Raw genomic sequence first — 14,509 nt, forward strand, 5'->3', positions numbered from 1 at the left:
CCACCTTTGCTTTATTAGGCTAAAACAAGTCAAGTTCCTGAAGCTGGTTCTCCATTCCCATGGTCATTCTAGTAGCCCTTCTCTGCCCCTGTTCTATTTTGAGTTCATCTTTCTGTAACCTACAAGGAAGATCAGAATTGCACACAGTATTCCAGATGAGATCACTCTAGTGCTTTGTGTAATGGTAATCACATGTCCTTAGCTCTACTGGAAATTCGTCACCTTACATAGTCTACATTAGCTTTTTTCAACGTCACATTACACTGGAAACTGTCACCCTGTGACTGAGGAATACACAAAGGACCACATCCTCCTCCCTCTGTCACCTCAAAATGCTAAGCAGTCTGTTTATACCAAAATTCTTGTTATTCCTAGCTTTTAAATTTCATCCCATTTCTACTTCTCAGATTTCAAGGTCATCCAAATCTACTCACATAATATTATGGTGCCCTCTCTATTTGCAATTCATTGCAACTTTGTATCATGCGCATATGTTATTGTCCCAGAAAGTGAGAGAATGTAAAATCTTCATTGAAAATTGAGGATTGGTCTCAGTATTCACCTTTCAGCATGACCCATTCTAGCCTCTCTTTTAACAAGGCCCTGACCACCTTTTTAATCCCCATCTCTTCTAATTTAACTAATAATTTCCCCCATGGAACTATATCAAATCCTTTACTGTAATCCAGGCAGATTAGGTCACCTGCATGTCATTTTCTAGATAACTGGTTATCTTCTCAAAGAAAGAGACAGGGTATGACTATTTGATCTACCATTTGTAAAACCATGCTGTATTTTAAACACGACTGTTTGTTCTATGTCCATAACTGTGCTCTCTTTCAAAGTGTGTTTTAAGACTTGGCATACACCTGAAGTCTACTTTGTAGTTCCTATGCCTTCAGGTCTGGGAGAAAAGAACAAAAACAAACCACCATACACACATACTAAGGTGGGCCCCTGGGAATATAGCTCAAAATCCTTTGACATCATAAAACAATAGAAGTGCTGCTTTCCACTACCATCAAATCCAGTCCCCTGTGCTGTACCAGTACCATGTATATCTAGAGCTCCCTAACAGTTATCTGTCCTAACTGTTTTTAAAAACCTCTAATAATGAGGTTTTCACAACCTCCCTTGGAAGCCTAATTAACTACCCCTATAGTTAGAAAGTTTTCTAATACGTAATCTAAATCTCCTTTGCTACAGATTAAGCACATTACCTCTTGCCCTACCTATACACAGCAACTCACCACTGTTCTCTTTACAACAGACTAACTTGTTTGAAGACTCTGACCAAGTCTCCCCTTCCCCAGTCTTCTCCAAGATTAAACGCTCCCAGTTTCTCAACGTTGCCTTCAAAGTCACAATTTCTAAATCTTTCATTATTTTACTTTGGTTCTCTTCTGGACTGCGTCCTTCCTAAAGCATGGCACACAGAATTAGACACAGTAATCCACTTAAATCTTCAACAGCGCTGACAAGAGCAGGCAAACAGCCTCCCGTTGCTTTAGATGACACTCCTAAAGGATGTTAGTCTTTTTTGCAACTGTGTCACATGGTGGACTCACTCAATTCTCTATAACCCCCAAATCTTTCTCAGCAGATCTTCCCCATTTCGTAGTTGCATTTGATTTTTCCTTTCTAAGTGAAGTTCTTTGTATTAGTCTACTGAATTTTATCTTTTTGAATTCAGACCCTATTGGCCACTCCTATTTTCCAAAGTTCTTGTAACTGCTCCTAACTTGGTGGTATCTGCAAATGTTCTAGATGTACCGTCCACACTATGATCCAACTCATGAACGAAAATATTGAAAAGCACCACACTCAGGACTGACCTTTTGGGACCTTACCAAATACACCCTTCCAGTGTGATAGTTTTCAGGGTATAATGAACAGTCACACATGGGTCCACTGCTTTTTCTATGCAGCATTTTGGGCCCTTGTGATCTATATTGGACACTGATTCATTGGTGACTCTCCCACAAGGCTGTGATCATCTCTTCTCCGGAAACGTGCAGAAACAGCTCTCCTCTAAGAAACTAATACAGGTAGTCCTATCACTTATGACACTTTACAATTGACTGTCCGTTTTGTCCCTGGTGAGGTTGTTTCACCCTTTCGAAGAAAGCCAGCTGAGAGAACAGCACACATCACATGGAGAAACTCAACCAATCACTGCTTTCACTGCTCATACTCACTGACTGGCCAAGCCTGTGGTTGGGAGCTAACCAAGAGCAAGCAGCAAGGCTATCTAGCAATGGAAGACATCAAACAAGCCACTGAAAAAGACCTTCTTCCAGCTCCATTCTTGAAGGTAAAAGCACATGTGATTTTATGGTTATTTGAATGCTGTTTGCCAAATAAATTCAAGCAGTTCCCAAGTCAAACATCCAACTTACGAACATCCGCACATACAAACAAAAGCTCACCTGCAGCCTTGGGGGCGCAGGCAAGAGGTATTGGTTGTGGCAAGTAGTGCAAGTACTGGTTGGGGGACCCCAGGGGACTGGGGGGGGGGGGGGGGGGCTCACACAGCCAGTGGCTGGAAAGAAGCAGCACTCTGAAGGGGAAATCCACCACTTCTCTTCAGCCCCTGGGTACATGGCCAGCCCTGCTCTTCCTGCATCCCGCACTCACACTACTTACTGCATCCTAGTGATGGGGTCTGGGAGCGGCCCATGGGTGGGAGAGGGGAAGAGGAGAGGGACGGAGAGGGGAGCGGCTGTAGGAGCTGGCACAGAGGCTGGTGGGGTGGGTGCACTGGGGGATGCCCAGAAGACCCCTTCAGAATCTCCATCTACCTCCTCATCCTTCCTTTCTTCAAGCACCAGCATTCAAGGTTAAATCAACAACTATTTCTACTATTTTCCATTGCAGACATACAGCTACATTATGGGTTAAACAGGCTTTTGCACAGTAGCTTGGGAACTTAACTACCACTTACAATATTACTTCTGTGGGAAAATGCGTCCCGAGGTCCAAACAACTGACTTATGTTGAAGTTTTGGAACACAACCTGTTCCTAAGCTGGGGACTTCCTGTACATTGACATTTCTACGTAAGTCATCTAATTTTTTTCCCCACTACAAAAAACCGGGATATTGTGGTGAAAATAGCCTACCAAGCTCAGTTCAGGCACCAACCTGCATTTGATACCATTGATTACTATGAGAAAATCCATTTCAACTTACAACATTTAGATTTACAACACAATTCAGAGGGACGCATTGTGTCATAAATCTGAGGACTCCCTGTCATTGCTAAATGCTTTCTGAGTATGGTCTTTCAACCAGCTGTGAAGCCATCTTACAGTAATTTAATCTAGGCCACATATGCATAGTTTGCTCATCAAAATGTGAAAACACATTATTTAAAACCAAGTTAAAAGAAAGCTGTAGCTATGATGTATCTGTTAGACCAGTAACCCTGTTGAAGAAGGTAATGAGGTTGGTTTTGGTATGATTTGTTTTTGACAAATCCATGCTAGCTCTTCTTTATAATTTCATTATCTTCTGTGCACTTACAACTTGATTTTTAGTAACTAGTTTCATTATCTTTGCAGTTATCAACGTTTGGCAGATTGCAAAACCAAAGGGGGCCTGTAGAGTTAGACCAAACAGAAAGCTGAGGAGAACAAACAAACTGTACTATAGAGATCAGGACAGATTTATTCTGATGCCAAGAGTCACTTTGTGAAAGCAGCCACCCTCTCATTACAAGAGGCTTGCTTCTTGAATCTCCTACCTTCTTTCATTTTGGGTTATCGTTCCCTTTTCCAGCTTGCCCGCAATGGAACCCAACACCTTGCTTGCATCATTTGCAAAGTCCAAGTCCCGAACTTCAGCAGGAGAAACTGGTACTATAGCAAAAGCTTCTTTGTCCTCTTTTACTGGAGAGGTGCCAATCTAAAGCCCAAGTCAATTTTAGCATCACATTAAAACACAAAAGGGCTAAGCAACAATAAAGCAACTTGGTAATATTAAGACATGAAAGAAACAACAGTCCTAACAAGAGTCGAGATTGGACACAGTAGTACAATATCTATGATCAAATATTAAGTTTAAGAACAAAAGAACTTCAATGCAAATCTATAGTTCTCCAATTCATCACACTTTTCCAGTCTCAAATCAGATGAGACGAAAAATATTGCCACAAAACACTTACTGATATGCTACTCCTGATGATTCCATTACAGAGGATGCTGAAAAGCTTATGATTCAACTAATGTCACTGTTCACTTTTTCATTACAATACTCTACAGGCAGTCTTTATTAATACTGCATTGTTTGTTAATTGACTAACCTCGCAAAATAATAAACCTTGAGGGCTCAGGATTTTTAATACTGTAATTTTTTCTTTGAATAAACCCAGGAGATTAAGGATGGATTGGTTAAAATTTAAGACTTACTTTAAGCATCACAGGTTTCTCTTCTTCTTTATCAATGGGGATATTGGTGCTATGAACCCAGGTGTTTGTACACAGGTGTCTAAGCCTGACATAGGAGTTCCTACAACAGAATCAATAGTTGTAAGAAAGAGACAGTTCTCAAGATACATAACTGACAAGGAATCCTAGGTTTCTACAACTTCAAGATTTGGCAGGAAGAGTCAATAGGAGACAGATTATTTTCTGTTAGAAACACTGTATGTGTCTATAATAGCCCAAAACTTCGAAATGGCCATGCAAACGGCCATTTCGAAGTTTACTAATGAAGCGCTGAAATACATATTCAGCACCTCATCAGAACGCTGGCAGCCGCGGCACTTTGAAATCGATGCAGCTTGCAGCTGCTCGGCTCACCCAGGTGAGGCTCCTTTTCAAAAGGACCCCACCAACTTTGAAATACCCGTATTCTTAACAGCCGATAGGAATAAGGGGATTCCGAAGTTGCTGGGATCCGTTCGAAAAGGAGCCCCATCTGGATGAGCCGCGCGGCGGCGAGCCACATTGATTTCGAAGTGCCACAGCTGCCGGCATTCTAATGAGGCGCTGAATATGTATTTCAGCGCTTCATTATTAAACTTTGAAATGGCCATTTCGAAGTTTTGGGCTAGTGTAGACACAGCCACCAGTGTCCCATAAGTAGAACAAAACTTTTCAAACTGGCGACACAGGGAAAACTCTTGAATTTTTCTCTTTATTGGAAACTCAACTGCAAAGTGCATCTGTATTTACTGCAGCTCAACTTTAATTATCTCCTGTGCATAAATGGGAAAGAAAAAGCTATCTGAAAGTACTACTTACTCTTTGAAAACTGTTTGACTACTGGCCATGCCCAGTCTATGATCTAGTCAATTATCAGAGAAAGTAAATTAGCAGGGTCTTTGTTACAATAAGAGGTTGTTCCCATTTAAAAAAAGTATCCACTTATTTCACACACGCGCACGCACACACGCACTCTCTGTGATGATATATTTACTTAGTATCATGAAGTGGCAAGGACTAAAGGATAGTTAACAGTTTCCACAAATTGGGTGGTCTCAACATAATATACAGCTCAAATTGAAAATTGCAACAAGGAGATCATGTCTACAGACAAATTAAGAACTGGAACAACAGGGCCAACCAGGAAGGATTAAGCTATACAGGTTAAAACTTCCAAATCCAGCACCCTCTTGTCTGGCAACATCTATAGTCCAGCAGGACCATGGATCTTGCAGGACCAGAGAGTTGGGGGCTGGGAGGAGGAGTGGCCAAGACAGATCAATGGCAGGAGCCCAGGGCAGCCACAGCTGGTCTGGCAGCAAGAGAGGTCTGGGGCAGCAGCCAGAGAGCCTGAGCCAGCAGCAGGGAGCAGTGGCCTGGGCTGTTAAGGGGCTGGGTGGGAAGCCATAGTCAGCAGAAGCCACAGCTGGAACTGTGCGCAAAGCCCCTGGCTGGGAAGCAGTGGCTCACGGTGGCTCCTCCGTGCAGTTGGGCAGAAAGCTGCATCCCCAGGAAGCTGCACCTGCGAAGGCTGGGGTGGGGGGTAGCTGGGGCCCGAGTCAGCAGCTGGGGACCCTGCGGGGGTAGGAGGGGAGGGAGTCAGGAAGCTGCAGTGATAGCAGGGTGGGGAGCCCAGGAGCAAGGTCTGAGGCCAGGGCAGAACTGATCACCCCAAGTCTGGCAACTAAATCCCTCAAGTCCAAACCCAGGAAGGCTGACCCTGTATTAGCAGTCACGTGTACATTTAGGAAGCATGCACCCCAATCATGGAATCAGAATTACACACAGACAGGCTTTTTTATTCCCTGTTTCGGAACTAGAATTTCAATTAAACTATGCTTTGCAGCAAAAACAAAGTTCTTTAAGTTCTTTCACATACAGTTTAAGTGTGTGCCTACACAGCCGCCTGGAGGTGGGATTCCTAGCATGGGTAGACAGTGGAGGAGCTAGTACGCTAAAACCAGCAGTTTGGACATTGCGACATGGACAGTAGGTTGGACTAGCTACCTGAGCTCAGACCCAGGGAATCAGACAGACCTGGACACAGGTACTAACTGAAGAGGAGTTAGTTCATGGCTGCTTGTGCTGGAAATCACACCACCCAGCTGCCATTCAGACACCAACTGAAAGTTTTATGCCTAAAGATACTGTCACATCAATAGTTTTTACAGCGTTTCAAAAGTCTTCCTAGCCACAGAGACTCCTGAAGCCTAACTACGAAAAAAAGTTGACACTGTTCACATTTTTAAGGTCTACTTTGACAACTGATGTCCACTGTGGAATAATATTTATCCATAGCGTTAACTTCAGAAAGGCTTCGCTCCTGTTGGTTTTATCTAGATCTATTGTTTGCATTTACCACACATTTTACTAATCCAATGTTTTAGTGGCATTGTTTATTCACTACGTGCATTATATATTTAGCTATCTCCTTTGTAAACTGCTTGGAGATGTACTGATGAAGTGCTTTTTACTTGCTAGGTATTATTACTATTAATTAATTATTACTATTAATGGCTTTAATTAACTTGAAAGGGGAAAAATAGTTAATTTTTTGACAATCTTAAAAGTAAGTGCTATATAGTGTCTCCATCTTCCAACAATTAGTGGTTCTAGTGCCAGTGACAACCAAGAAGGATGCTCAGCCCCAGCTCGGTACTGTTGTAAGCCTAAAGGAAGTGAGAACCTGTTACAGTTAACATCATACCTTGGCACAAGACTATCTCCCCCTCGCAAAGTGGTGGGATCCAGCTCAAAGATAGAGGAGATATCGTTTCCTTCAGGTACGGATACCAAACAGTAAGCCATCTTCTCCTGAGCATTATGCAACCCTCTTCTGGATGCATCCTGATCAGGATCAGTCTAAGAAAGAATCCAATTAAATGAAGTCAGAAATGAGATTCCAAGAACTCTCAGACCAGTGTGAAAAGCCAAGTATTATATTAATTTGTTTCATAATTTGTGCACACAAATATCAGCCTCTCCAAGTGCTGGTACTGGCAGAAGATCCTGCTGTGCTTTTGGACTGAAATAAAAATGACAATTAGCTGCTTTTGCCAAAGACATTTCTTTGCTTTGTCTGCTGTTGGTAACTTTTGAGAACCTCTGGGTTATAATGTAATAATTCCTAAGCAATGCTATGTTTATGTCTCTTCACACTGAGTGCCAAAAGAAACACTCCACTTGCCACGACATTCACCTCACAATGCACTGAAAACCCGCATTAGCTTCAGACTGGGCAGCAGATGATCCATGTCTCACAAGATACCTACCCTAGAGATTGCTGCTGAAGGGCTCCAGATGTCTACTTGACAAGTCACATATATAACCTTAAATAAAAATATTTGGTGAACTGCAAAAAATGATAGCTGGCAATTCTATTTCCTAGTCACACTGTCAGTATCAGCAGCACCTAATAGATTCCAGTAGCAGAAACGGAATTATAGTTGTCAGGCACTGATGAAAAAACAAGTAGTAAATGAGAAGTCTTCCAGCCTGTAGTTTTCATTTCAGCCCCTGGCGCTTATGTTTCAACATTCAAATGTGATCAATGTGCAACAAATAATAAGACAACATTATGTGTTAGGACAAGAGTAAGCACTGGCCAAGTTAATGCTTTCATTAATGAAGTCACCTTTATTAATTAACTGAAAGAGGTAATTGCCAATATCTGCAAAAGGAACAAGAGCTTGGATGACACTACAAAGTAGTGAATAGTCAGAAAAATTGAAGGTCAAAGGGGAAAAAAATGAGAAAAAGCTGTGGTTTGTGCTTCCTCAAAGATCCTTCCTGGGAACACCAGCAGGAATCTCCAATAAGGTAATGTTAGCAAAGTAGGCCAAGACTTTCAAAACACTGGTGCCCAAGATCCATAGTTAAACACTCAAATGGGACTTTTAAAAACAGCTGAGTAACCACCAACTTGCATGAACTTCAATGGGAAACACGGATCTCAGTACTGGTAAATGTCAGGCCACTTGGTAAGATACCTCATCACTGATTTAGGATGCTAAACATAAAAGCACCTATTTTTGAAAGTCTCAGCTTGAACTGAAAGAGCTAGGATTATACAAACACTATAGAATGTTTAAAAATATCATATAAACATACTTCAGGATATCCTCTTATCAAGTTTTTGAGCAAGTGACAACTCGGCTTCAAAGTGGAAATAGTCACCTTTTTTTGTTTGTCATTTTGTAGTAAGAGGGTAAAATATACATATCAGGCACTCAAATTGGTGTGCTGCATTTAAAAACATATGCAGCTATGTATTCAAGCTCTTTGGGGGACTAACAATCAGTTGAGACTTCATCTACTCTACACTTGTACTGAGTTCTTAAAAATTTAACATGTGTTCACCAAGCCTCTTGCTTGCTTCCAAACATGGCAGACGCTGAAAATTCACACAATTAAATGCTTTTGGCACTGGAGGCAATAAATTAGCCAATTCTCGAGATTATGGCTAAATTACAAACCAGGCAACAGCAAACAGGGAACAGAAAGTATTACTTTAAAAACAAACATGATTACAAAAATGACACAGTCGGTCCCTTATAATGTTGAAGAGTGTCATTTGGGAAGTATTATTCATGCTAATTGAAATCAAAATTCTGCACTGCTCATTAATTGGAGGAATAAATAATGAAAGCCCAGGCAGATACTATGCAGAGAAATTTGCAGTCCTGAAAATATACAACCCAGAATCAAAGTTACTGTATTCAAAGAAAGTTAGGTTGCTAACACCATCTCTTGAGTTAAAGGAGTTTAAATTCTACTTGTATGTCTGGGAGTTTGTGTGCCCTGCCATTTGTTTGTGGTCTATTTTCGCCACCTGGTGGTGAAGAGTTTTAAGAGGAAAACCAGAAACCACTTCTTGATGGAACCTTGGAGTAAAATCCAACAGCCTGAGATCATTCTGGAGAGAGGGACTTGTGTGTAATGATAGTGGTAAGAATCAAAATCTGTTTTGACTGTCAATGAGATACCAGAAACCATTAGTGCTTCCCTGGAAAGTTAAAATTAAGTTGGTTTTCACTGTCCAGAATATGTACTAAACATATAGCATTGGAAGGAGGTCAGCATTTGCCACAAAGAGGTAGAGCTGTAAGCTGTAACAGGAAGTAACTGCAATAGTAACAGAGAGATAGCTGTGTTAGTCCATATTCTACCAAAACCAAAAGGCAGTCCAGTAGCACTTTAAAGCCTAAAAAAATAATTTATTCGATGGTGAGCTTTTGTGGGACAGACCCACTTCTTCAGACCATAGCCATACCAGAACAGACTCAATATTTAAGGCACAGAGAACCATAAATTGTTATCAAGGTTGACAAATCAGAAAAATACTAATCAAAGTGGACAAACCAGAAGAGCAGAGGGGCGAAATTACTAATTACCTGGCTCATTAAAAGGACTCTTTTACATACGTAGCTTTACCTGGCTCTTGATTTTCCCTCCTCCTACCACCCCTCTGCTCTTCTGATTTGCCCACCTTGATTACTATTTTTCTGATTTGTCAACCTCGATAACAATTTATGGTTCTCTGTGCCTTAAATATTGAGTCTATTCTGGTATGGCTATGGTCTGAAGAAGTGGGTCTGTCCCACAAAAGCTCACCACCTAAAAAATTATTTTGTTAGTCTTTAAAGTGCTACTGGACTGTCTTTGTGTTTTTACAGGAAGTAACTGGGTTAACTTTTGGGTGGCTGGTAGCAAATACTAGTTTTTAATGGCAATCACTTTAAATCACCTTCATATGTAGGCAGGGTGACAAGCCAACTAGTACTCCTACAAAGAAAACTCAGAACTTTTTTCACTTCCATGCATCTAGATATACTTTTCTCTTCGCCAAGGACATACATGTTTCATCCTTGCTTCTAAACCAAGCCATCTCCCATTATGCAATACATTGATCAGGGGAAAAAAATAGATAATTAATCATCTGTGATATCTTTCCTTAGGGAAAGATTTCATTTGTGAATAAACTATAGGTTTGACCTCTTTGGTCTGGGACTCTCTAGTCCAGCCTGGTCAGGGACACTGGGCATGCTCTGGGCTTGGAGCACTCACTGTGGAAAAACTAACATAGCAAGACCAGGAGACAAGAGAGTTGGGCCAGTGGCTAGAATAGGAGCTCAAGGGGTGGGAAACCAGAGGATGGGCTAGCCTTGACCTCCCTTGGTCAGACAAACTTCCAGGTTCAGGACTGGTCAGGTTCCAAGGATGCAGGGAGGTCCAACTTGTAGTTCATTTGGCTCATGGGATAAAGACGCTATTCAGGATATTTGGTATCTGACCTCATCTTGAGAGACTTACTCATCAGACTTTGTGAAAGAAAATGCATCAAAGCGGTTAAGAGTTAAACCTTCTAAGAAATGGATCAGATGTTATCCTAATAGAAGCTATTTAAAATCAAGACATTTGAAAGCATGGAGCTTTTCAGTATCTTCACCAACCTTCAATATTCAGTCTCAGGCTAGAGCATAGCATGCAATACCTTCGATCCATGCTTAAAACTGACTTGTTTAAAATAGCAGGAAAGCCTTGTTATTGTCTATTCACTTGCCATTCAAAACCAGGGCCTGTGCAATTCCTCCTAATGGGGGCCAACTGTATTCTTGCCTATACTTACTGAGGATTGACACTCCTGGCCATCTTCCTCATAGTCAGGGTTTACCTAATGAAACAGAATCACAGGCAAGTCAACAGTTTGGTTTTCTGCCCTCCCGCCCATATAAAATGTTGTGGGGAGATCTAGCTTATTCTGTGGCAGTTGCACCTTTTTCTACAGAAGTACGCAACACTGGATTCTTCAGTCAAGCAGCATAAGAGCTAATGGCTGGAAATTGAAGGTATACAAATTCAGATATGGAGAATGATTAACCACAGGAACAATTTATTAAGGTTTGCAATAGCCTGCTCATGGTGGGCAATTTTTAAATCAAGACTGAATACTTTTTAGAAAAATACGCTCTAGGAATTAGTTTGGGCAAGTTCTATAGTTTGTGTTATACAGGAGATCAGAATAATTTACCCACAGTGGTAATGGGAATCTATGAACACATGTAAGGGAATCAGACCTCTGAATCTATGAACACACGTATGATGCCATTAAAATTTCAAAACCAAACCAAACAGCTGTGTAGCCAGGAACAGAATTAAGCAGACCAGCAATCTTGTAAAAAAAGAGAGTGAACTAATCAGTTCAGGATACCACTAAAGCTCACAGTGAGGGAAGGAAAATTTTTGTGGACATTGTGTAAAAGCTTTTACGTTTGGAAATCCCAATGAAGTTTCAAAACATTCAGCCAGCTTTCTGCTACAAGTTAGGAAACATCTTGATCATGTCAACATTTGACATTTTCCTTTCATAAAAGCTGTTTTGCCACATTATGTACAAATTCAGCAATTTCTCCCATTGTACCTTCACATGAGTATGTGTCCATAGTTTTAACAGCTAATTAGCCCATGATTTGCTAAGCAACCACTGTAATCCCATCCTGTTGATCCATTCTGTACTTGGCAAAAGGCTAGTACATGTTCTGGAATCTATTTAGTAACTACACATAAAGCAGGAGTCTGTGTGTTGAACTTGTGCTTTCATTCCGATAGGCTACATTGCTTTTCTTCACTCCAACCCCGCCCTCCCACTCCCCGCACATTCCCAGCACCTTAGTTTTTACAGCTATGTTTGTCTCCCTTTACATATCTATTTCAAGTTACACAGGGGCAAGTTAGTTTCAGCGACTCTTAACGAGTGTTAACAGTTCACCAGTTCCAGGCAATGAGCCTTCCAAAATTACATCCACCTTAATTGACCCTGCTGGATTTTTTTTGTTTTTTCCCAGAAAATATGTTTGGACAGGTAAACGTTCATGACAATTTCTAGAAGGCTGCTATAACTCCTTACTTCTCTCCTTTATGAGCACTGCTACGTTCTGTTTGGAAATCAAAGAACCCAGAGGATACAACAATGGTTCAGCTCATTTCCCTCAACGCATGGTAACAGTTTCTCTCTCCATTCACTTACTCTCCCTCTAATGAGTTCATCTTTATTTTGATTGTTTACATAAAAATAGCATCATTTATTTATTTTCTAAACAAAAACAAAAAGACAACAATACCTGCCCCTAACAAAAAGGGTAGGGACATATGGTCTTTCTTGTAGTGCAGTGTTTTTTCCAAGCATCTTTCAAGAAATTATTTTGTCTCACAAGTCTGGGATGCTGATACTATCTACTCTTGTATAGTTTGATCATTAGTAACACTAATCCTACATCCTGATCATTCACTAATCTGTTTGCAAACCTCAATTAGAGTTTTTTGGGATGGGATAAAGGAAGACAGCACTGAGGAAAAAAAGAAGCAGAGTTTATGGGTCCTTCCCATGGTACTTACCTCTGCTGCTAAGTAGTGTCCAGTAGCAAGATGTTTGAACCGGAAAAGACTATTCCAGTATCCTGCACCACCTCGACAAGGGTCATGTTGCACCACCTGGAGAGAGAGTGGAGTAAGACTGTGACCTCCCACCCCCCTGTGGCCCCAACCTACTACTGCAGCCTTTAAACTCCACACCCCCTGCTACCAGCCTTAACTACCCACCTCCTCATGGCCCCAACCCATTGTCAGCCTTAACCCCCCTGCACCTCTCCATAGCCCCAACCCATTGTAGCCTTTAACACCCCTAACACAGGATTCACTTACCTTTCCAAAGGAGTACCACATGCTGCTGCTCCTTTGCCAGCCGCCATGTTCCATTCTGCACGGCTGTGGGACTCCCCCCAGCCCTCGGGCTCCCCACAGACAGTGTGGCAGGGGCAACTCCCTGACCTACTATGCTGAAAGAGCAATGCTCAATGTAATTGGTTTAATGGCCAGCACCAGCCATTGAAATCAATTAAATTGAGTCCTGCTCTTTCATCAGCAGGCAGGAAGCTGTAGGGAGCCAGAGGTGTTGTGGTGGCAGTGGCAGGAGCCACAAGTGGTTGTTTAAAGAGACACATGTGTCTCAGAGCCACCCCACCATGTTTTAAAAACAGTGGCAGAATGCAGTTCTAGTGTGTTCCACCAGGGAAAAAAGAGCCCTGGTAATAAAGAAAAAAATCCAGAAATGCTCATAAACAATGGAATTTTCTGGTCTTGGAACTTTGAAACCTGGAAAGAAGTTTTACCTGAGGGAAAAAAAATCTCCTAGAACAAATCTTTAAATGGAAGCCCCAATTGTTACAATAAAATCACATGTACAGCCTCTGAGATGTTGTCTTTACCTCAACTTCCCACAGTGCTTTTGAACTAGTTGCAGAAGTGGCTGACTGTCTCCCAGTAGTTCTCAGGAAGACATGCTGCTTCTTTCTGTGCTCATCACAAGTCAGAAACTTCTCCTGCTCCGCATGAAACAACCGTACCACATCTCCCTGTCAAAGCCAAGACAGAATGATCAACACCAACTCTAAAATGCAGACTCATAAAAAGCCAGCAGCAACATGAGTTTCCCAACTTACCCCTTTTAAAATATCATCTTTGTTATCGCTCCATTTCATGAAAAGAACAATTTTCCAGCTCGTGTTGCAATTCACAGAGTTGACCTAGAACAAAAACTGGTATCACTAGTTACATCAGAAGTATAGGGACAGTGAGGTAAGACACTGCAAAGTGCTGCCTTTAAAAAAAAAACAGTAGAAAGCGAATTTCAGGTCCTTATTCATTATGTGAATACCTCAATCTGGCTTTGTCAAGAACAAAGATGGGTCAAACTTCTCAGATAATTTATTCACTAAAACAGGCAGTCTCGACTGACCCAAAACACTCTTCATAAATCTGATTACAATTAACTAAATATTTGGGCCAGAGAAAAATAGTCTAGATTCACAGAAGCAGAGCACTGGATGTGGTGCCCCCTTGTAAACCTTTAGTTCAGTGTCTAGGGCACTCGCCTCAACTGTCAAAGACCCAGGCACAGAAAATGCATGCAGACACTCTGCAGGCCCTCCCCCCTCCCCAAAGAGCAGTCCCCATGGCTCCCGATGTTTCTATCCCTGACCCATTCTTTCAAAAGAGCAGGGGCTGCGTGGACGCTCTTTCGAAAGA

General features: G+C 41.6%; 1 protein-coding gene across 1 annotated transcript in view; it reads right to left on the reverse strand.

Annotated features, from left to right (window-relative positions):
* ITPR1 (inositol 1,4,5-trisphosphate receptor type 1) overlaps nucleotides 1-14,509 on the reverse strand; it is a 269,958-nt gene that overhangs the window by 162,812 nt on the left and 92,637 nt on the right. The window contains exons 8-14 of the mRNA XM_075005225.1: nucleotides 13,924-14,007; nucleotides 13,690-13,836; nucleotides 12,821-12,916; nucleotides 11,055-11,099; nucleotides 7,134-7,288; nucleotides 4,409-4,508; nucleotides 3,745-3,905 (exon numbers count right to left, since the gene is read on the reverse strand). Of these exons, the coding sequence (XP_074861326.1) occupies nucleotides 3,745-3,905; nucleotides 4,409-4,508; nucleotides 7,134-7,288; nucleotides 11,055-11,099; nucleotides 12,821-12,916; nucleotides 13,690-13,836; nucleotides 13,924-14,007 (788 nt within the window). The remainder of the gene's footprint in view (nucleotides 1-3,744; nucleotides 3,906-4,408; nucleotides 4,509-7,133; nucleotides 7,289-11,054; nucleotides 11,100-12,820; nucleotides 12,917-13,689; nucleotides 13,837-13,923; nucleotides 14,008-14,509) is intronic.

Source organism: Carettochelys insculpta, chromosome 11, assembly GCF_033958435.1.
Source record: "Carettochelys insculpta isolate YL-2023 chromosome 11, ASM3395843v1, whole genome shotgun sequence".
Classification (NCBI taxonomy): Eukaryota; Metazoa; Chordata; order Testudines; family Carettochelyidae; genus Carettochelys; species Carettochelys insculpta.